Consider the following 24,224-nt stretch of genomic DNA (forward strand, 5'->3'; position numbering starts at 1 on the left):
GCATGCCTCTTGAGGAAATAACTTTTATCTTCTTTTGGATAGCAAACAATTACCAAAAAAACCCAAAGATTCATCAGGAATTTCTAAATTTACCTTCAAATTCCTAAAAAGTACTAGGCTCTCAATTTACTTTCTAAATTACCATATTCGTTCAAAATTGCTTTTGTTTTGCCATCCACAATTTAGAGAGTATAGTTTTAAAAAATAAGATTCGTACTATTGTAGATTTCAAATCTTTAAACCGAAAATTTTGAGAAATATTGCTCTTTTTCACAGTTGTTACTTTAATTGCTTTGTATGAAAATGGCTTCCAAATTATTTTTCTCAAAAATAACTTGACCTAATTTTTACTCTATATTTCAGTTACACAAAGAAGTAGTTAATGGAGAATATTTTTTTGACTAGAAATAAGCTCGTAATATAGTTAAAACTTCTATATTTAGAGATTATTCCATTAAGTGCTAAAGAAATCATTAAGAAATATTGAACCAAATGGCATTCCTTTTCCTATGATTTTGCACCCAAGGGTTATATCCTTAATATATAGCCAAGTTTAGAATGTACCTCCATACGGTTCAGTGAACACTTTTACTCTAGAGAATTTTCTGGTCTAACCAGCAGATATAATATTAAACATTTAACACATGGGCCCCATCTAGTACCAAAAGTCTAAAATACAGAAGAAGTTATGATGGTTAGAAGTCTCCAAATTAGTCTCTTTTGTCTTTCTCAATTTTCTAACTACTAACACAGCCAAGAATGGAAGGAAAAGAACAGGCAACTAGTTTCTCACATGTCGATTTATGTTTTATTCAAGTAATTTTCCAACTTTCATGTGTATCAGAATCAGCTAGAGAACTTTAAAACAATTCACAAGTTGCCCCACACCCAAACACAACATATCAGAATGTCTTGGCGGGGGAAGGGAGAGTCATCTCTATTTATAACAAGTTCTCAGAGAGATTCTGATACATACAAAAAAAATTAAAAATTTTGTTTCATCCTTACAAACTTGTCGACTACTCTTAAGGGGACTTATTCCTCATAAGTTTTCAACAATTCAGATAGAGGTAACTATTTTGCTAGATCTTTGTTGTGACCCCTGTATCACTGAATAATAAAATAATAATAATAACCATGTGGAAAGATAGGTTACCACTCTTCACTGAATTATACTTCAAGGAGAATGAGAGTGAAGAAGGCCCTTTGCCAAGATGTGAACCCTAGTGATACTTTTGACTACAGTAATCTCAAGAAAGTAAGCCACGAACAAGATGGTGGCCATTCTAAGGACCAACATTTTGACAAATCTTCCCTATTCATTGGCTTCTTGCTATTAAGCTGCCACGGAGTCAGTCTACATCTAGATTCTCACACTTAAGGATTATTAAATAAATTAGTATTTATATTAATTTGTAATGCAATGATGTATTTCTGACCCTCTTCTTGGAGACATGGATCATATTCAGATCAAAATGTTAGATCAACATATTCCTTTCTGTCAATACATAAATGATCCTTAAACAGAAGCTTGGTGTAAAAGCCAAAAGGATAGTGCTTGATTCAGTGCTCCCTTGGCGGTCTGTTTTTACACTGTTAGCCATATCATATGCACTTGCCCACAGGGGATGGAGAGGCAAAGCGCGTGAGGGTCTGATTCATGCTTTGCTCTGCCATGCAAAAGATTAAGGCATGGCTGCCAAAACTGGCTTGTGGCTCTGGCCAGCAGGGGTGGAGAATGAAAATAACTTTCTTCCTAAAGCCTTGAGGGAGAGATTTCCTAACCCACAGTATGTCCCTTGTAAAGGTACCCACTGAGGTACCTACGGAGGGCTAATAGTCCATTTCCTTAGGTTAACATTGAAATGTCTTACTTATCCTTTCTCTTTCCTCATTGAAAGTTGAGCTAAAAATAAACCTGTTGTAGAACAAAGCCACACAATCTCTTTAATCTAGAAAAACAGGTATGCTCATGAAACATACAATCACTCTTCTGAAACAAATCCATACCTATTCCCTACATGGTGGGAACAGGAGAACAGGAATTTGTCTGTATTCGGGTTACAGAGAAAAGGCATGAGTATGGCCATTTCAATTTCGTTCAGAGTATTTTCGTGGTGGCCAGATGTTCATATTATTAGAAATGATTCCAGAACTCTGATTCGACTTTATTAGAAATATAATTTCACTAAAACTAAGTGGGCTATGAAGGTTCCACAGTCATTTTTACCTCGTAACGCTCTCTATGGAACCTGTATACCATTAACATCTACATGTTTATTATGAACTTGAATCATTTACTGAAATATACTTCCTAAGGAACCATTAATACAAGTTTAATCACAGTTTAGAGCGTTTTCCACTAGCTTGAACAGTATGAATATAACCATAGCACCATATTTACAAATTTAGTACCATATGCTGGTTAACTATGAATCAATCTTTTTATGGCTAATCGATCATACATTTAGAGTGCTTTCAAAAGTTGCCTGAATATCCTTTACAAATATACATTTATAAAAAGAAAGGCTATAAAGTGCTGCAAAGGGAAACAGCACCCCCAGTTATAAAAGTTTTTAAAACACTTTCGGCTATAGACTTTAAAAAAACGTTTGACGTTTACACCTTGCTCTTCAGCTGGGACCACAGCCTATCAAGTATCCTAGTTCACAGAGGCTCCTGTCATCAAATGCCCCACACCTTAGATGGTACCAGGTTCTGGCTTTTTAGGAATAAGCAGAGAAATTTCACATTACTCAAAAGCATCATTTTCATATTACAAGTAACCTAATTTATAAAACATCTACTTAAAAATGAGTGGCACTGTTTGGAGCTTTTCTACTCTTTCTGCTTCTGGGGAACTAGTTGCTTCTTGTTCAGAATTCCGTGCAGGGTAGGGGCTATGAAGTAGGGTTTTTCTGCAGATCCATCATTTCTTTCCAGATCTTCACCTGTATATGCAGCAGCCAAAGCAGGCAAAAGCAGCAAGCAGCAGCAGAACAATTATACACATTTTTATAAATTGGAGAGTCGAACAGGGAAAAATCAGAGAAATCAGTGTTAGAAAGTCAAGTATAAAACAAATTAGTGCAGTTAAGTTGCTGATGCTGGACAAAGTAAGAAGCTTCACCCTCCACCAGGCAGCCCTGAAACTTCCTGAATTCCACCCACTCTCAAAGAGATTTGTTTTGATAGTTTAAATGTTAGTAAGATCTTTCATGTCCTTTCAAAAGTAATAGCTTTAGATTCTGTGACTGTCATTTCGGAAAGGTAAATTGCCACATCCTCTGAGATGAGGCTGAATAAAAAGTGTATTAATCCTGTGATAAATGTAGAATAACAATTGAACTTTAGAGTTCAAAGTCACTTTTTTTTTGAGGAAGGTTAACCCTGAGCTAGCATCCGCTGCCAATCCTCCTTTTTTTTTTGCTGAGGAAGATTGGCCCTGAGCTAACATCTGTACCCATCTTCCTCTATTTTATATGTGGGACACCTTCCACAGCATGGCTTGACAAGCAGTGCTTAGGTTTGTGCCTGGGATCCGAATCAGGGAACCCCAGGCCACAGAAGCAGAGTGAGTGAACTTAACTGCTACACCACCGGGCTGTCCCCTCAAAGTCACTTTTAATGGTAGTTCCATATCCTAATGCCACAGATGAAGAAACTAAGACCCAGGGATGTAAAATAATTCTCCTGAAGTCAAAAGCTTTGGGGCAATCAGGATGAGATGAGGATCAGCCTCTTGACACTGAGCTCAATTCTCGTCCTACTCAACGATAAGGCGTCCTGTCCTAATCCTTGCAGGTGGCCTCTGATTATGTTGGAAAGCCAATACCAGTGTTTTCTGACTTCTGTAATACATGAATGTACCTTCCTGCTTTGCTTAGGCTAATAATAAAACGACGGGGTGTTCACTGAGTACACACACTGGGTGGTTGCAGGGAAGCACCAGAATGATGCTGAGAAGCAAAAGATATCTGCCTGGAATTAAATTTCCCGCAGATACAGACAATTCACAGCAGATAATATCTATCAATCAATATATAAATGCAACTTGATTCTAGCTTCTGACTAGTATATATTAAAAAATATTATGTTATTTGTAGCTTTTACTTATTATGACATAAAGGATAAGAAATATTACAAAAAACCGCATAGGATAATCATAGATTGGTGGAATAAATCTAAATTTTTTTTTATCATACTCTTTTGGGAATGGTTGGATTAGTGGTTTAGTAGATTTCCACATTAGCCATCACAGTGACCTTCCTCACACACAAAATGAAAAGCCAGGAGGGACTATGATAGACACTGAGCATTTTCTTCTTTCTTCTTTAATCATATTTGTGTATCACATATCACAAATCATGTATCATATGTCCAAATCATTATTACCCTTGAGGTATTGGTAGGAAGCCTGGTATGAATTCTCATTTCCTTGTAACACTTAAAAAAGTTATTTCTATAAATCAAGTGTTTGCAAATGGTTTGCATTTTAAAAAAAACACCAGTTCTTTGGCAGTCAAGATGATAGGCATAATATATATATATAAAGTACAGTCCCACACAATCAGAATTTGGCTTAGAGTATCTTGTACGAAGAATGTTTTCCAAAGTAAGATGTTGCCCATAGTAACAGCTGGGGAGGGAAGAGAAATACAATTTGGTTTTCCTTGTTCTTTATTATCAAAGACAACAGTCTTCGGAAGGAAACTATTCATGTTCAATACACAATGTATTGAATAAAGCTGAAATTACAACTTTCAAGTTGGTTTTCAAGAAGTTGGCAATTATTAATATAGAAAGGTGGAAAACATTTCTTACTGCTCATATTTAAAATCCACTGTCAAATTTAAAATCCACAAGATTTGCCAAAGCTTCCAAAGACTAGAAACTAATAGGTTCTGGACATCTCCTGAGATACCTTTTAAGAAAGTTTTTCAGTTACAAAAATGGGGAAGATCCCAATGGGATCACCCAGTATTGCTCCCATGATTAGCGTCTGAGATGAGAGAAGAGATCTGTGAATGTTCTAGAGCTCTGTCTCCGCTATGTCTCAGGCACTACCATTTTCCTGTGCTCCTTCTTCCGTCTCAAACCTGAGCTGGAGTTTGTTCATCTGGCAATTTGTAGATGGCTTTTCCTAACAACACTGAGGCACTAGGCAAAGACTAAAAATTCCAGTTCTATTTACGGCCAGAGGGAGAGCTACCCAGTACACAAAGTACCCCTGATTTCTCTGTCCAGTTATTGAAAATTGTTTTCTAAAGTGTTCAGAAAGAGAAGAGAAAAAAACCCACCGTTTTCTAGGAGGCTTTTCTTTGAATATATCTCCCTATAGTTATTATCTCTTCTCTTAACCCCAGTTTGAAGTTGGTGCTATAGGTTACACTGAAAAAAACCTGTGAATTTTATACAGGTGGGTCACTCAGTAATGCCCTGTCATAGAATGTTTTCTCTGCTTCTCTTAAGAGCAATGTGCCAGAGAAATAACCTCTCAGAGGGTATAGCTGGAGAGCTAACAATTTCTCTTCTTTCACCTGCTGACCCTAATTTGCCTGGGTTGTGGTGAGGGCCAGATGAAGCTCATCATGGGCACTGGGTTCTCCCTTATCCTTTGAGGATGAGATCCTAATAGAAAACATATTCTTTTCTGTGTATGTGTGTTGTACATGCCACATAGAGACGCAGTAAATAAGTCAGTGATGACAGCTCTAAAGAAGTATTTTAACTCTAAGCACAGAATTGATCTAGCCATTTCCTAGACATGCTCCTCTATGAATCCCAATTATTTGTCGTTGTGTCACCTAGTGTGAAATGGCCCTATGTGTCTTTGAAACCATTGCCGGGTTGGCTTTATCAGAATCTATAAAGGCTCTCCTCACAGAGTTCCCAAAGCCCAGTCTTAAAGCCCAGTTATGTCCTCAGTTCTGTTAATAAAGCACAACAGAAACAAATCATTATTATAAATTTGAAAACATTAAGAAATGAAAAAGCAATTTCATGCTATCACCATGCTATGAAGCTTGAGGTTCATTTCAGTAGCTGACTCTCCTATGCTTTGCAAGCTCCATTCTCTCAACTGTTAAGGTTTAAAGACCATCTAGTAAACAATGTCTCTTTCCAAAAAACACGCTTTTGGGGTTGCAGCCAGGTCATAGCAAACCCACAAGCCAGCTAAGAATATGGATCTCAACCTTCTCATCTTTCGGTTGTCCACTGAAGGGGGAAAACACATATACCGAAAACTTACAGAAGCAGATGAAAATTGTATCAATACACATTGCATAGACGCTGAAGAACCCATGTGCAATTAGGTAAGATCCAATAATGACCGTCTGTAAACGAGTAAGGAAGAGAACGACGATGTCATTAACTCATCCAGAAGAACAATAATGCAGCTTTAAATGAAAGTCGTGATGAGAAAGCTTTAAAGTTCTCTATCGGAAAAGATTTCAACATAGAGACCAAACAAATTCAACGGTAATGTTTTCGAGTGCTTTGTACTGGATTTAAACAGAATGTACTAGATTACCTGCCAATTTTCTTACCACTATCCCCAACGCCTACCAAAAATAGCCCAGAAATAGGAGCCTGCACACTGAGGCAGTACAGCAAAGGAGTTCAGAGCACTCTGCTAGGTTCGAATCACCACTTGGGCACTCACTCAACAAGTGACTTAACCTCTCTGTGCCTCTTACATAAAATTGTCAGTGGGGGAGGGGAGAATGTGAATCATAACAGTATTTGTGACATACGGATTGAGTGAGCTAATACATTGTAATACATACCCCAGGGCTCCACCCAGGTGCTCTCCAGCTGCCACATTTATGCCCCATTTATACCACATTTATGCTACATTGGGAATGTAGGCTGTTGATGCCTCAGCTGCTCCCCTCACTAGGAATTGCCTTCCTTGCAGGGAACTGCCTCACCCAAGGTTACACCTCCATCCAGGGGTCAACGTCCGGCCAACAACTGCAGATGCATCATACAACTGCCTCCTCCCTTTGTCAGAACCTCCTGCAATTATGCCAGAGGCCTCAGCTATAACTGCAGCAGGGGTCAGCTTTTTCCTTTGCTCTGGCCTGCCTTCCTCATTTCCTTACAAGTCTATCTCAGGAGAGCACTTCCTAATAAACCTCTGCGTGCAATCTTCTGTCTCAGAGGGTGTTTCCAAGGAACCCAGTCTCTAAAGCAGAATGAGGCTTGGCACAAAGGAAGACCAACAATGTTAGCTATCATTATTTCTCCTATTCTTTCTTGTTTTTTATTTTGATAACTCAGTGTCAATATTACCTAGCTGCTATGGAATGAAGTGTATCCCCTCAAAATTCACATGTTAAAACCTAGTCCCCAGAGTAATAGTATTTAGAGGCAGGAGCTTTGGGAGGTAATTAGGTTATGAGGGTGGCACCCTCATGAATGGGATTAGTGGCTTTATAAGAGGAGACAGGAGAGATGTCTCTCTCTACCACGTTAGAATACAGCAAGAAAGTGTCCCTTTGCAAACCACAAAAGAGAGCCCTCATTAGGAACCAAATCTGAGGGCACCTTGACCCTGGACTTCTCAGCCTTCAGAATTGGGAGGGCTAAATTTGTATTATTTAAGCCACCCAGTCTAGGGTATTTTTGTTATAGCAGCCCAGACTGACAAAGACATCAGCTCTTACCAGCAAAGGTACCCAGTAGTAATTTAAAGACGTTGGTCCTTCTATAATCATTGGGATTCTTTCTGTGAAGAGTAAGAAGGCCAAGATACCTACATTGAAAAGGCAGAACATGTGTATTATGCATTTGCAAAGGAATATAGCTTTTTATAGTAAAGTTTTTCCAAGCACCTTTTAAACTTTGTATTATTTTCATTATTACTTACCTATACATCCAGCAACTAAAATTTTCCCCAGAGTTAGTACAAACTCTGTAACTCTATCCATAACTGCAACTCTGAGAATCGGAAAAAAGAAAGCATAATTTTATATTTAAATTACATTTGTTACTTGAAATTTATGAAAGCAAATAATTCTTGAGTTCATTTTGATGTGTCTGCACTGAAATTTTATTTGGCATTGTTAAATATAAGAAATGAAGGTAGAACCCAGGGATGGGGTTCTGACTGAATTTTAATGAAGTAAACAGGAGACGGCGTTGTAGGGCTGTCGCATGCTATTGGTGCTGTCAGCCTGTCTCTCTCTAATTCTAGGCCTATAGCCACCCTGAATCCTGAGGGTGCCGCACTTGTTCTCTGATTTTGTTCACTCAGACTCTGTCAAATTTGGGAGGGAGGAATGGTCAGAGACATGGTGATAATGTCCATGTGGGGAGTTTCTTGGACAGAGAGGTTAATAAAAATGAGTCAGTGCCAGTGGGTGTAAAGACACAGGTGGATGATGGAAGCAACAATTCTAAGATACCAAAAGAAATTAATGGTGTGAGAGAGAAGATTTAAGTCTATCAAATTAAAAGATAATATTCATTTCTAATAAGACCACCAACACTTTAAATAACAACACGTGAAGTATGTGATATGTTATGCTCAGGGTTCACCAAATTGTCTATTGCAGTGTTCAACCTGATTACTTACTTTAAAACATTTCTCATCAGCAGATTGAAAGCATCTCTCGCTGACCTGCAGAAGTTTTGGCCATATATTGCAATCTGAAGAAGACAGTTGATATTATTCTGGAGTCGGTAACATATCCTAACATGACCAATGGACAATCCAATGACAGGAAAATGAATTAATTCTCTGTCACCCATACAGCTACTCTCATTCCTCTTTTCAACATCTGGGTTGGTGGGAGGCCCGGGAACCGTGTGTCCTCAGCTCTGTACAACTCTCAGGGTGGCTGATAATAAGGTGGGCTTCAGGTGCTATAGGCCCTTAAATCCAGGAGGACTAGACACCTTCAAACAGTTCGGTCTTTTTCTCAAATCCCAGGGCATGGCTTCTGTCTTTGCAGTGTTTTGGCTAGGGTTTGTTGCTGAATGGGTTAAACATTGTGGTGCTCACATTAAAAATTACTGCCAAGAAATCAAATGTCTTTCAATACACTTGATTTACTGATTAAAAGGCTCAATACAATATTCTCACTGAAGGTAAACAATGACTATTTGAATCTCCATGACTATGTGAATGACCCCTGCAGACCCTATGTTCCTGTGATAATAAGCCACTGTCCTAAGGTTGTAGTTGCTAAATTTTAGAAGAATTATAATTCTGGATCCCCTATTTTAAAAAATGTCTTTAGAAGCCTCTATATTCCCATAAGAAAGAAGTAATAAATTCAGTTAGGCAGTGTCATTGCCCACACATATCAACATAAGATTCGTAAAAAGGCGTAGACCCTTCCTTAAAAATATGTAAATCCTAGAATTATAAAGGTATATTCTTCTCAGAGTGAAACATATATTAAACAAAATTTCCTCTGGCTAAACTACGTCAAAGATGCACAAAATCATTTTCAATCTAGCACATTTTTAAATTTCTAAGGTAAATAATATTTTCCCTCTCCAAAAAGATACTGATGGTAATAATGAAGTACAGTTAAGATACTGTCTCAACTAGGAAAGCAGAGCCCTGAATCACGCACTGGATTCATAAATCCTTCTATCAACATGGTGATAAATTCAACTGCCTGCTGTAAAAGTGCTTTAGAGATGGAAATGTAGACATAGGATTTGGGTTTGCAAAGGAGAAGCTTAGTACATAAGTCTACTTACCATAACATAGGCATGTCTGTTCAAAAACTTCACCACATGTTCCAAACACCAGAAGCAGCATTTCAGGCAGCATTGTAGGAATCTAGAAATGTTGCTCTGGGCATCTATGAGAAGGAGATATTTAAACCTATTAATGATTTGCAACTAAACTCTACGAATCCAAAAAATAATAAAAATTTTTAAATGGTCCTTTACATTTTTTAAATTGCAGTAAAATGTACATAAAATTTACCATTGTAACCATTTTTAAGTGCACAACTAAGAGCATTAAGTACACTCACAATGTTGTGCAACCATCTTGACTATCCATTTCCAGAACTTTTCATCATCTCAAATAGAAACTCTGTACCCATTAAACAATAACTCCTCATTCTCCCCTTCTCCCAGCCCCTGGTAACCTCTATTGTACTTCTGTCTATATGAATTGCCTTTTTTAGATACCTCATATAAGTGGAATCATACAACATTTATCCTTTTGTGTCTTGCTTATTTCACTTAGCATAAAATTTTCAAGGTTCATCATTTCATTCCTTTTTAGAGATGAATAAGATTCTATTGTATGTTTATCCTTTTATTTGTTAATGGAAATTTGGGTTGTTTTTACCTTTTGGCTCTTGTGAATAATCCTGCTAGGAACATTGGTGTGCAAGTATCTGTTTGAGTCCCTACTTTCAATTCTTTTGAGTATGTATCTAGAAGTGGAATTGCTCAATCATATGGCAACCCTGTTTTTAACTTCTTGAGGAATTGCCATACTGTCTTCCACAGTGGCTATACCATTTTACATTCCTGCCAGCAATACACAAGGGTACTAATTTATCCTCATCCTGCAAACATTTGTTATTTTCCATTTTCTTGACAGAAGCCATTTTAATGGGTGTGAAGCAGTGCCTCATTATGGTTTTGATTTGCATTTCTCAAATGACTAATATTGAGCATCTTTTCATGTGTTTATTCACCATTTGTATATCTTCTTTGGAGCAAGGTATACACAAATTCTTTGTGGAAAGGACCAAGATGGTGACATAGGAAGCTCCTGAACTTCCCTCCTCCCACAGATGCACACAGGGAGGAATTTCCTCTGAGAGAAATCCAGAAACCAGCTGAGTGACTCCTACATACCATGCAACTGAGAAAATACCCACATTGAAACAGATAAGAAAGGCTGAGACACATTCACTGTAACTCCCCCAGCACAGCACTGTATGATTGGGACAACACCCTCAACTCTCAGCTTCTCCCTGAGGAGTGAAGGGTTTGGACAGCATATCTAGTATTCAAACTTTTAAGGCTCCCATCCAAGGGATGGGCCCCTAAAACACCTAACTCTAAAAGCCAATGAGGCTTGTATCCACAAGTCCTACAAGACTGCAGAAAACAAAGAAGCAGTTCTTAATAGGCATACATGCTAGCCCTCACTGTGGCTATTCCCCCAGGTCTTAGCTCAAAGAAAGCAGGCAAAAACGCCCATCTTCCAGGCTTTCCCTAAAAGGGAACTGACCACATACTTTTCAACCTGTGGCCTGAGGGTACAGCTTATAGTATGCATGCATCTAGGGGCTAGCTATGATCCTCTATGGAGCCCTGGGGAGCCCTGGGTACTTCTTCCTCCTTTTCCTTCTAGCTCACTCAGTCATAAAACCAGGTCATCAACATTTCTTTGGAGGAGCTTGTACACATGCCTGGTGCCCCAGCTTTTGTGGCTGCTACTGGAGGGATTGTCCCCACTTCTCCTGGCTTTGATAGCCAATGGGGCTTGCATTCACAAGTCCCACAAGATTATAGCAAACAAAGAAGCAGTTTTTAAATGATGCAGAAGCACCCTCCCACACCCTCCCAAATGTAGTTATACACCCAGGCTCAGTGCAGAGGATGCAGGCAGATACACCCACCTCTCAGTTTCTCCTTGGAAGGAGCTTAACTACATACTTTCCCAGCTGCTGCCTGAGGGTCTGGCTTCTAATCAGCCAGCGTCTAGGTTCTGACTGGATCCTCCCCTTTGGAACGCTGACAGGACTTGGCACACCTTCAACTATTAGGAGCCACTAAGAATAAGTATGGTGGCCAGGAGAATCATAGAGGTTTGGGAGAACCAGAAGCTTGGGCTGGGCTGATTGATAAAGTTTATCTCCTACATGAGACCATTCTGTTAAGACTGGGAGAGGCGGCTGTTTCATTTAATGTGCAGAAACCAACACAGAGAGTCAAGAAAAAATGAAGAAACAGGGAATATGTTCCAAACAAAGAACAAGATAAATCTCCAGAAACTGATCTTAGCAAAATGGAGATAAGTGATTTACCTGATAGAGAGTTTAAAAAAAAACTAGTCATAAAGATGCTCCCTGAGGTCAGGAGAGCAATGCATGAACAAAGTGAGAATTTCAACAAAGAGAAAATACAAAAAAGTATCAAACAGACTTCACAGAGCTGAAGAACATGGACCGAAAAATTCAATAGAGGAGTTCAACAACAGACTACATCAAGCAGAAGAAAGAATCAATGATCTCAAAGAAATGGCAGTGGAATTCATCCAATCAGAGAAGCAAAAAGAAAAAAGAATGAAAAAAAATGAAGATAGCTTGAGGCTTATAGGACACCATCAAGCGGATGAATATACATCCTATAGAAGTCCCAGAAGGAGAAGAGAGACAGAAAGGGGCAGAAAGCTTACTCAAAGACATAGTGGCTGAAAACTTCCTTAACTTGGGGAAACAAACAGACACCTGGATCCAGAAAGTCCAAAAAGCACAAAAAAAGTTGAATCTAAAGAGACCAATGTTGAGACACATAAAATTAAACTTTCAAAATTTAAAAGGCAGTTAAAGGCAGCAAGAGAAAAGCAACTTGCTACATACAAGGGGACTCTCATAAGAATATCAGCAAATTCTTATCAGTAGAAACTTTTTGGGCCAGAGTGGAGTGGAATGATATATTCAAGGTGCTGAAAGAAAAGAACTCCCAACCAAGAAACTCTACACAGCAAAGCTGTCCTCCAGAATTAAAGGAGAGATAGAGAGTTTTCCCAACAAGCAACAGCTAAAAGAGTTCATCACCACTAGACCAGCCTTACAAGAAATGTTAAAGGGAGTTCTTTAAGCTGAAGCAAGAGGATGCCAATTAGTAACGTGAAAACATAAGAAAGAATAAAACTTATTGGTAAAGGTAAATATATAGTTAAATTCAGAATACTCTAAAATTGTAATGGTGGTGGGTAAATCACTTAAAACTCTAGTACAAAGATTAAAAGACAAAGTATTAAAAACAAATATATAATAATTGTTAATGTTTACATAATATAAAAAGACGTAAATTGTGAGATCAAAAACATTGTAGCATACAATGTGGCGGAGTGTAAAAATGCAGAGCTTTTAAAATGCATTTACAGTTATTATCAGCTTAAAATAGATTGTTATAATTATGACATGTTTTATGGAAGCCTTATGATAACCACAAATCCTTCTTAAACTCTTCCAAAAAACAGAAGTGAAGGGAACATTTCCCAATTCATTTTACCTTGATACCAAAGCCAGACAAGGACAGTACAAGAATAGAAAATCACAGGCCAATATCCCTGAGGAACACAAATGCAAAAGTGCTTAACAAAATATTAGCAAACTGAATTCAACAGCACATTAAAAGGACCATACACCAAGATAGAATGGGATTTATCACAGAGATGCAAGGATGGTGCAACATATGCAAATCAATAAACATGATGTATCACATTAACAAAATGGAGGATAAAAATCATGATCATCTCAATACATGCAGAAAAATTACTTGACAAATTTCAACCTCCTTTCATAATAAAAGTTCTCAACAAAATTGTTATCAAAGGCCTTAACATAATAAAGACCATAAATGACAAGCCCACAGACAACATCATACTCAATGGTGAAAAGCTGAAAGCTTTTCTTCTCACGTCAGGAACAAGACAAGGATGCCCACTCTCATCACTTTTATTCAGCATAGTACTGGAGGTCCTAGTCAGAGCAATTAGGCAAGAAAAAGAAATAAAAGGCATTCAAATCAGAAAGGAAGAAGTAAAATTGTCTCTGTTTGCAGATCACATGATATTATACATAGAAAATCCTGAAGTCTCCACCAAAAAACTATTAGAACAAATCAATGAATTTAGTGAAGTTGCAGGATACAAAATCAATATACAAAAATCAGTTGCATTTCCATACAGTAACAACTATTAGAAAGAGAAATTAAGAAAACAATTCCACTTACAGCAGCATCAAAAAATAAAATACCCAGTGCACTGAAAACTGTAAGCCATTGATGAAAGAAATTGAAGAAGACAAAAATAAATGGAAAATATTCCATGTTCATGGATTGGAAGAATTAATATTGTTAAAATGTTCATAGTATGCAAAGCAATCTAGGAGTTCGATGCAATCTCTATCAAAATTCCAATGGTATTTTTCACGGAAAAAGAACAAACAATTCTAAAATTTGTGTGGAACCACAGGACACTCCAAATTGCCAAAGCAATCAAGAAAAAAGAACAAAACTGAAGGCATTACACTTCCTAATTTCAAACTATATTACAAAGCTATAGTAATCAAAACAGTATGGTATTGGCATAAAAATAGACACATAGATGAATGGAACAGAATAGACACCCAGAAATAAACCCATGCACATGTGGTCAATTAATTTTTAACAAAGGAGTCCAGAATATACAATGGGGAAAGGAAAGTCTTTTCAATAAAATGTTCAGGGAAAACTGGATATCCACATACAAATGAATTAAATTGGCCCTTTATCTTACGCCATACATAATAATCAACTTAAAATAGATTAAAGACTTGAACATAAGACCCGAAAACATAAAAATCCTGGAAGAAAACATAAGGGTAAGCCTCTTGACGTTGGTCTTGGCAATGATTTTTTGGATTTGACACCAAAAGCAAAGGCAACAAAAGCAAAAAAATAAACAAATGGGACTACATCAAACTAAAAACCTTCTGCACAGCAAAGGAAATCATCAATAAAATGAAAAGGCTATATATGAAATGAGAGAAAATATTCACAAACCACATACAAGAGGTTAATATTCAAAATATACAAGGAACTCATAGAATTCAATACCAAAAAAGGAAATAATGCAATAAAAAAATGGACAAAGAATCTGAATAGACATTTTTTCCAAAGACATACAAATAGCCAAAAAGTATATTAAAAGGTGCTCAACATTACTAATCATCAGAGAAATTCAAATCAAAACCACAATATCACCTCATGTCTGTTAGGATGTCTATTATGAAAAAGACAAGAGATAACAGGAGTTGGTGAGGAAGCAACCCTTGAGCACTGTTGGTGGGAATGTAAATTGGTGCATCCACTGCAGAAAACAGAATGGAAGCTCCTCAAGAAATTAAAAATAGAACCACTATAGGATCCAGCAATTCCACTTCTGTGTATACATCTGACGAAAACAAAATCACTTTCTCAAAGAGATATCTGTACTCTCATGTTCATTGCAACATTCTTTACAATATTCAATGTATGGAAACAACCTAAGGGTCCACTGATGGATCAGTAGATAAAGAAAATGTGGTATATATATATGCAGTGGAACATTATTCAGCCCTAAAAAAGAAGGAAATCCTGTTTTTGCAACAACATGGATAAACCTGGAGAACGTTATGCTAAGTGAAATAAGCCAGACAAAGACAAATATGCATGTTATCACTTTTATGTGGAATTAAAAAAAAATTGAACTCATAGAAACAGAGTGTAGAATGGTGGTTACTGTATTGCATAATTGAAATTTGCAGAGTATAGAACTCGAGTGTTCTCACCAAAAAAAGGAAAAAGAAAAAAAAAGGGTAAATATGTGAAATGACGGACATGTTTATTACCTTGAATGTGGGAATCCTTTCACAGTGTATATGTATATCAAATCATCATGCTGTACACTTTAAATATATTACAATTTTATTTGTCAATTATACTTCAATAATGCTGAAAAAAATTTACATAATTAAAAAAATCTTTTGCCCATGTTAAATTGAGTTGTTTGTTTTTGAGTTGTAGAAGTTCTTTACATATTCTGAATATTAGTCGTTTATTTGATATACATAATTTGCAAATATTTTCTCCCATTCTGTGGGTTGTCTTTTCACTCTTGATAGTGTCCTTTGATGGACAGACATTTTTTTATGTTTTGAATTCTAACTTATCTGTTTTTTTCTTTGGTTGCCTATGCTTTTGGTGTCATATCTAAGAAATCATTATCAAATCCAATGTCATGAAGATTTCCTTCTATGCTTTCTTCTAAGAGTTTTATCTTTTATGGTTAGGTCTTTGATCCATTTTTAATTAATTTTTGTATATGGTGTAAGGTAAGGGTCCAACTTCATTCTTTTGCACATAGACACCCAGTTTTCCTAGTAACGTTAATTGGAAAAACTGTCCTTTTCCCATTGAATGGTCTTATATGTGAGGATTTATTTTTAGGCTATCTATTCTATGTTAGGTCTATCTGTCTGTCTTTATGCCAGTGCTACACTGTTTTGACGACTGTAGCTTTGTATCAAGTTTTGAAATCAGGAAATATGAGTGTTCCAAGTTTGTTGTTCTGTTTCAAGATCGTTTTGACAATTAATAATAAAATCACTTACAGTGCAGTCTAAGCAGAGTTTATGTGTTTATAAACTATATGTGTCATGTATGAAGATTTATGTGATGGCCCATATTTATCTTTTAAGCCTGACCTGTCCTGAGCTCTAGATTTGGAACTGCCTGACATTTCCACCACGCTTCTAAATATTGATGCGTCAAAAACACAATTTTTAATCTCTCCTTTGAAATTTTATTCTCCTGGTTTCCACATCTTAGTAAATAACATCACACACTTTTTCTCTTTTCCTCTCCCTCCTACCCCTCATGTCCAATCCTCAGCAAGTCCTGTTGGCTTTTCCTTCTAAATGTATCCTGGATCTGACCACCTCCATCCTTACTACCCTTGTCCAAACTACAGTCGGCATGTTTCCCCCAACCCCCTACCCCAAGCTGTTCTCTTCCCAGAGTCAGGAAGCCAGAGAAAAGATGAATTCTGGAATCTTACCTTTCAGACGGTTGTCCAAGTATTGCAGGACCAATCTAACCATTTGAATTGTTGCAAGAATTAAAGATCCAAATGCTAGGGATCCTGTGTGATATCTGGGAAAAGATAAAATGAGAATAAAAGTTAACTTATCTTTACTATTAACTAAAAGGATGCTAGTTAAACAATTTTTATAGGCAAGAGGGATCTACAGAAGGACTGACAGGAAAGAGCTTCTTATACTTTCTTATTCAGATGTATAAAGGTCTCCACAGAGGGTTTTAAACCATATACACCTGTTTTGCTCTTCATCTACAAGAATGATACCAATAGGCTGTCATCATAATATGAGATGTTTGAGCTGAGCACTGGAGAGACAGAGCCAAGTTAATCCTTAATCTTTAATTTGGTACCCTCCTTTACCTCCTGTCCTCTCCAATAACATATGGCATTTAGATGGATATTGGCCTGGGTAGGAATTGCAAAACTCGGGCTGTAGAACCAGACAAAGCCAATGGACATCCACGAATCTTGAATCATACCTTTGTACCTTGCCACTTGAATTTTAAACACGAGATTCAATTATAGGCACATTAAACATGACTGGGAAAATAGACGTAGAGTTGAATGTGGAACTTACCGTATGGCTCGTCCAAATGCAGTAAAAAGTGGATGCGGTGGGATGTCATCAGGTTTTTTCAAGGCCCAGTAATAAGAAGCAAAGGCACCAGCAAGGGTACACTGACCCAATGCAATGACGAAGTTTATAAGCCAGAGAAAGATAAATAGATTGACTATCTGAAAGGTAGTGATGTATTGATGGTATAGGCTCTTTCCACCATAGAAAGCAAAGTTACAGTGAGCCCCAGGGCAAGCTTTGGCAATTTCGGTTGTATTAAAAATCTGCACTCAGAAAAAACAACATGGATAACAGAATATTAAATGCCATCCCAAGACAACACTTTCCTTGCCCTGTCTTGTGTAGGCCTCAAACACGTCTTGCTTTTTTTCTCTTAGATTCTGCTGTTGTTCCTATTTTCTATCACATTACTTTATATAATTCTTTAACGAGCTCTGGACAGTATCTCACTTTTCATCATATGCTCATCACTCTACACCCCCTATAATTTCACATTTATTAGTGTTGCTGTTGACTATATCTACTTCTTGGGTTTATGACAGACAAATGAGCTCAGGAAATAATAGTGCCTTCTCTCTATTGTTCTTACCATTTCCAGTGCTCTCCTGCTAAGACCTGACCCACCCTCCTCTTTTCAACAGTGATCCCCACCCATGTACAATGTTTCTATTTCAGGATGATCCCCACCACAACTGCTAGATGAAATGTAGTAGAGTTCTGTGCTAAAGTAAGTAAATAGAGAGTTCTTTTACTGACCTCTGGGTCACAGGTTTTATTTTCATGTTCACATTGCCCCTCTGGGGCTATCACTTTGTATATGGGTGTCCCTGACGTGGCCAAGTAACTGAGTGAACTCTATTAAGGATCAATTGTTTGCTCGTGAGTTGAAAGTATATGGACAAGAAAATAATGCAAATAACTCAAAAGTCCACTGAGAGATTAACTTCAAAAAAAGTCTAATCTGTTAACAATTCATCCATTTTTCAGACCCAGAATAATATAACACGGGTCAGTTGCACTGAGTGGCCTCTTAAAAACAGTAAAATATGTGGGAGCTTTCTTAGGTTATTGCCAAGGAAAAGTAGTACCACAGATGGAGGCAAAATAAAAATGTATCATGTGACCTCTTTGAGGTGAAATTCAATCGGTGTAGTGAAACATTTTTAGAGCTTGGCAAAAAAAAAAAAAAAGGTCAGTTATTTCTTTAGGATGTCCCAAGTCTTCCCAGGATGGTAAACAATGGACACAAACTCCTGCCTCCTGAATAGTAGTGTGGACCTGAGGTCAATCACCAAAGGATACACTGCTGTCACCGCCCAGTAGGAAATGCAGATTGAGAGGAAAATGAAAGTTAAAACCGGGTAGATTAATGTACTGGGAATGTATCCAATGGCTCTGAAACAAAAAAATAGTTGAAATTCAACATGATCTGGAGCTATAACTTCTCGATTAAATTCTTATCTGTTAAAACTACAAATAAGCCTCAGACTGAATTAGTTCTGAGAACAGTGGTAGTAACCATAGACTCTTTTACTGATCATTCTAGCATGTTCTTAGTTCGTTTTAAACTATTTATTTATTTTTAGTAAGTTAGAGGCATTCTTTCAATACCCATGTCTGATTCCTGCCAAAAGTTCCCCAAACTCTCTCTTCTTTGGTTGTTTCTGTCTGACTCATAAAGATTCGATACATTACAGTCATGATATTTCTTCCTTTTGCGTAGATTCTTACACTTAAAATGGAGAGGACCTTGATCATCCGATCAAATATGAGAATCCCTCTCTAATTCAGGAACCCCTTCTGAACTATCTTCAAAGCATGTTCCTTAGCCTCTGGTGACCACATTGAGTGATGGCAGCTTACTTTTATATGATACAGTTTATTCTATTTTTTCTTTCTTTCTTTTTTTGAGGAAGACTAGCTCTGAGCTAACATCTGCTGCCAATCCTCCTCTTTTTGCTGAGGAAGACTGGCCCTGAGCTCACATACGTGTCCATCTTCCTCTACTTTATATGTGGGACGCCTGCCACAGCATGGCTTGCCAAGTGGTGCCATGTCCACACCTGGGATCTGAACCGGTGAACCCCAGGCTGCCAAAGCAGAATGTGCTTTAACTGCTGCGCCACCAGGGCCGGCCCCTATTCTGTTTTCTTAATGACCAAAGCTTTAGAAAGTTCCTCCTGATCTGCCTGCCCATAACTCATATCCACTACTTTCTGGAGAAGAAATGACTAAAGAAAAGAAATGACTTTTCCAGGAAGCAACCCTTCAAGTAATTGCTTATTCTTTTATTCTCTGCGACAATCATTTCTCTGATGTTTCCTCATAAGACATGGTTTCTGAAATGCTCACCATCCAAGTTACCCTGTTCCTAAATACTTTTGAATTGTCTTTTCAGTCTATGACACTAGATTAAACCCAACACTGTTTGATTTAGCCACTGAGAACGCTGATGGAATTATTTGCACTCCTACTGCACCAACACATCTTGGGTTCCTTTTGCGTTTGTTACCTTCTTCCTCTCACCGTCTGAGCTATGCCCTTCTCTCCTTTCTCCAGACGCTGCTGCTCAGTGGATTATTGAGCATCCCTATGTCTACCCTGCATTCTCACACCTATTTATTCCAGCTCTTATTTTCTGGTGAGCAAGCTATCAACCTGATGCAGTTGTATTGGCCCTTTAACACACACGCACTCACACACATCCTCACACACACACACTTTTAAAGGCTTAACAGTGGGGCAAGTTACAACGAATTGCACACTATCATATTATTTAAGAAATAAACCCAGCAAATCAGTAGTTTTCAGTGGCTAATGATAAGGCTTCAGCTATTGTGGGAAGGAGAGAGTTTAGTTTAACAAACTGCTTGTTAAGTACTTCAACCACTAGTTGGGGTGGCACCATTATTACAGACGACAATTCTATTAAAATAATCCTTAAAGACCATTTAAAGTAATTTGGTCCTTGGTTGTTAACAACTCAGTTTCTATCATTCTAAGTTTTGAGCATGGTCTGTTGGTTTCTTTGTAATGCTTTCTTGTTTCTTCCATCCATGATTCAAAAGTTTAAAGTATTATCCTCAAGTGACCTTTAAGAATAGTTTGGAAACTGTAGCTGTTATTACCTGCCAGCATGAATTTTATGAAAAATTTAGTGTTTATTTTGTAGTGTTTTTTAATAAAAATGGCTCTAGGTATAAAGTGTTCCTGAATTAAGAGCTGTAGATACAAAATGCATAGTCTGGTACCGCTAGCATCAATTATTCTGTCTATTAGCAAATTTTGTCACTCATAGAGAATGGTAATAGCACATAATTGACTTTATAGAATTACGGTGATTTAAAGTTCTGCAAATGATCTCAACCATTAATATTAATGTACGACTCAGCATGGGAATAATACAACATGTAATAGAACCAACTTTTATATAGTACTTTATCACTTACTTTCACATACCTTATTCTCCTAACCTACATTTGGCGTTAAAAACGTGCTAATACATAGACTAGACAGGTTTGGGCCTTATTTTACTCTACGACCATTGAGATTTGGGGATATTGAAGCACTGGTTAGCATGACCTTTCTAATAAGTGGCAGAATCTGAACCTGAAACGTCTTCTTGAATGGAAAGCAGATTTCCTTAACAAGTCTTCTTAAAGGGCACGTAGTCTGGGGCGTCTACGCAACAGGCAGTGGCTGATTTGACTGACTGACCATGTTAGGGGAGTTTCTCTATCAGGGCCTTACTTGCTCCCTTCCTTCAGCAGGGCAATGGAGACGCGGATTCGGTCCCTGAGGAAGATCAGCATGACAATGACAATCACTTCAAGGATGGCGAGTATTATCACTTTAAACAGGAAAAAAAACGGTTAGTGTGTGATACGAATCAATCCAGAAAACAAACTTTCTCTGTAAAAGCTAAGACTGAGCTTCACGATTATTTCTGCCAGTTCTGACACTTCATAGTTTAAGCAGCGCTACCTCTCAAAAAATGCCAGTCTTAGAAATTCACTTGCAAAGCCTCCAAGAAACGCTAAGCAATCTAGATTAAAGCCATTAGCTAGCGTTTGAACAATTCATTTGGACAGGCTTCATTTTATCTAGGGAAATATTTCACACCATTTGTAGAAATGGGAAGATAGGCACGGAAGCAAGGAAGGGCTGCTTTAGGGAGCTCTATTCTAGAAGTTTTCATTTTTACTTCTTTGAGTAAGAGAATCATTACGAAAGAAAGTTTGTGAGCTGTCCACCCTGCATGCAATGCCTCGGTGAATTCACCTTGCTGATGGACAGGGCAGGCTCTTGGCTGTCACATTTTTATTTTGTGACTCTACCCATCATGGCCACCATTGATGAAACCACTGTGTAAACCCAACCCAAGTTGTCTGAGAAAAGTCTCAGAATTAGAGCTAAGGGAATTTAATTGTTTTGAATTGAAGTTTATAAACCTCTTGAACTAAGAGTTATACAAACTTAATGAACCGTGTCAAAACCATCTTTACATGAAGTGAATCTACGAAGAAAGAATAAAGTATATGTGTATAAAGAAAGAGAGCAGGGAGATGAAATCTTGGGTTCTTTACAGCTTTTTGTTTCTTGGATCCAGGTACACTTGAAAATCCAGCTGCTTTTTTGCTTTTTTGAGCTTCATAAGATAATTCTATATTTTTATTAAAAAATACCCCTGCCTTGCCCCCAACTTATTCCAATTTTATTTTCTTTTCCATTACTTTGATTTAGTTTCCTTTTACTTGAAGCCAAATAGTCCTAATTACTATATTTCCTCAATTCTAAGGCATACTTCTAATTTAATAATATCTTTTTAGGAAAAGATATCCTTCATTACATGTCTTTTCATTGATTATAATGTGCATCCTGACTTCAGAGATGTTAAAAAAGTGAAAAGATGTGGATCTTAAAATTAAGGAACTATAGCACTGCTAATAACAGAATCTGAAATTATAAAAGAAACTTAATGGAAAGTTAAATTAAATATCCACCTATGAAAGAATTTGTTCTATAACATCCTTGCTAGATAGTTATTCTGCTTATTCCTGAACACTTCCAGTCCCGGGGACTTATTACTTCATTGTCTTATTACACCACTGAGATTCTGATGTTACATCACACATCAGTTAATACCTCCAAGTAAGCAGAAATCAGTTAACCCAGACATGTGGGAGGATCTTAGTAATGTATCATCTTGCCACTACATCTTCTTCTAGTTAGACTATGTTTTTACGTTTTCATGCAATTTGATTCTCTTAAAATACTAAATTGAGCCCAGAATTGTGGAATATAGCCATATTAAACTAAAATCATTATCTTCTTTGGATAAACCTAAGAACGAGATATATCAGTCATTTTATGTTCTGAAATTGCATTGATGAACAACATTGAATGTTAAATTTCTACCTTCAGAAAATTACCTATTCACAGTGGTTATAGTAGAGAAATTTAACTGTCTTTTGAATTTATATATTATATTCCTTCCTTTTGTTTGAATAAGACTGAACAATAGAAACACATTTTTTGAAACCCTATGGAGATGCTGGTAGAACTCTAAATTTACAGAGGAGGAGACTGGGATAATTAATAGCAGGAATCAGAATAGAACCACCTCCTAACACAACCTAAGACTCATAAAAATTATAATTTTTGTGTATATAGCTCTATTTTTAGTGTTTCTGTCAATTAGTGTAATTTCATATGTATGCCCTTGTCTCTGGTGCCTAGAATTTTGTCCAAATATGGAGCAAGTGATTAACCAATGTCTGATAAATGGATTGTGAAAGCTGAGGCTCATTTGAGGAAAGATTAGCATTGCTAGCTTTGAAAATAAAAGCAAGCTCTGTATTTTCCTCAAAGTATATCTCTTAACTTTTCCAATGGCAGGTTCTGATCATCTCAATGATTTTCGTGTTGAAGGTCCTTAACAGACAGCAGTGGGATGACCACAGAACCTGTAACTGAGATCCATATGACAGTAAAAGGTTTCCAAACATCATGGATGAGATTTGTATCTTTAGAAATGACAGCTGGTAATAAGTAGATTGCTGAGGAGATACGGAATCACTCAAACTCAGGAGATGGGATGAGATGAGGAGACAAGTCCCAGCATGCCTGATTTTGATAGTTAAAAAGAAATGGCCATAAATAAAACAATTCTTTAGCAACATATTTGAAGAAATAATGTGCTATGTGAAGGGAACTAGTCCGTATGAGAGCTGGAAATGGGAAGCCCAAAAGCAAGGACTCAGCATTTTGATCCAGCACTATCCAGGGAAAAGAGAAAAACTGAATTTGGCAGACAGAAGGAATCTTGTGGGGACTTCTGTGCAGCGGGGCTGGGTCATCAAGCTTGGCATGAGCCTGAAGAAAACATCTCTCAACGTTACCCAAGGCTCTCTGCTAGAAAAGCTTCTCATTAGTAATCTTGTTCCCCATGTGCCTTGATCCCAGGAAAGCAGCGTCCTTGACGGGATATGTCTGCTTTCTGGTCGCAGGGAGAGAATCTTACTGGTGTGAAATAAAATGGGACCCTGGTGGGGGCTGGCCCCGTGGCCGAGTGGTTAAGTTCGCGGCTCCGCTGCAGGCGGCCCAGTGTTTCGTTGGTTCGAATCCTGGGTGCGGACATGGCACTGCTCATCAAACCACGCTGAGGCAGCGTCCCACATGCCACAACTAGAAGGACCCACAACGAAGAATATACAACTATGTACCGGGGGACTTTGGGGAGAAAAAGGAAAAAAATAAAATCTTAAAAAAAAAAAAAAAAGAAAATGGGACCCTGGTGAT

At 37.5% G+C, this 24,224-nt stretch overlaps 1 protein-coding gene across 1 annotated transcript in view; it reads right to left on the bottom strand.

Moving 5' to 3' along the window:
- Nucleotides 1-2,838: 2,838 nt before the first annotated feature.
- SLC44A5 (solute carrier family 44 member 5) overlaps nt 2,839-24,224 on the bottom strand; it is a 131,122-nt gene continuing 109,736 nt past the window's right edge. The window contains exons 12-22 of the mRNA XM_046645831.1: nt 21,174-21,273; nt 18,726-18,818; nt 18,180-18,267; nt 17,424-17,686; nt 16,805-16,899; nt 9,724-9,827; nt 8,585-8,658; nt 7,877-7,947; nt 7,674-7,762; nt 6,254-6,338; nt 2,839-2,951 (exon numbers count right to left, since the gene is read on the bottom strand). Of these exons, the coding sequence (XP_046501787.1) occupies nt 2,839-2,951; nt 6,254-6,338; nt 7,674-7,762; nt 7,877-7,947; nt 8,585-8,658; nt 9,724-9,827; nt 16,805-16,899; nt 17,424-17,686; nt 18,180-18,267; nt 18,726-18,818; nt 21,174-21,273 (1,175 nt within the window). The remainder of the gene's footprint in view (nt 2,952-6,253; nt 6,339-7,673; nt 7,763-7,876; nt 7,948-8,584; nt 8,659-9,723; nt 9,828-16,804; nt 16,900-17,423; nt 17,687-18,179; nt 18,268-18,725; nt 18,819-21,173; nt 21,274-24,224) is intronic.

Source organism: Equus quagga, chromosome 18 (assembly GCF_021613505.1).
Source record: "Equus quagga isolate Etosha38 chromosome 18, UCLA_HA_Equagga_1.0, whole genome shotgun sequence".
In the NCBI taxonomy this organism is placed as follows: Eukaryota; Metazoa; Chordata; class Mammalia; order Perissodactyla; family Equidae; genus Equus; species Equus quagga.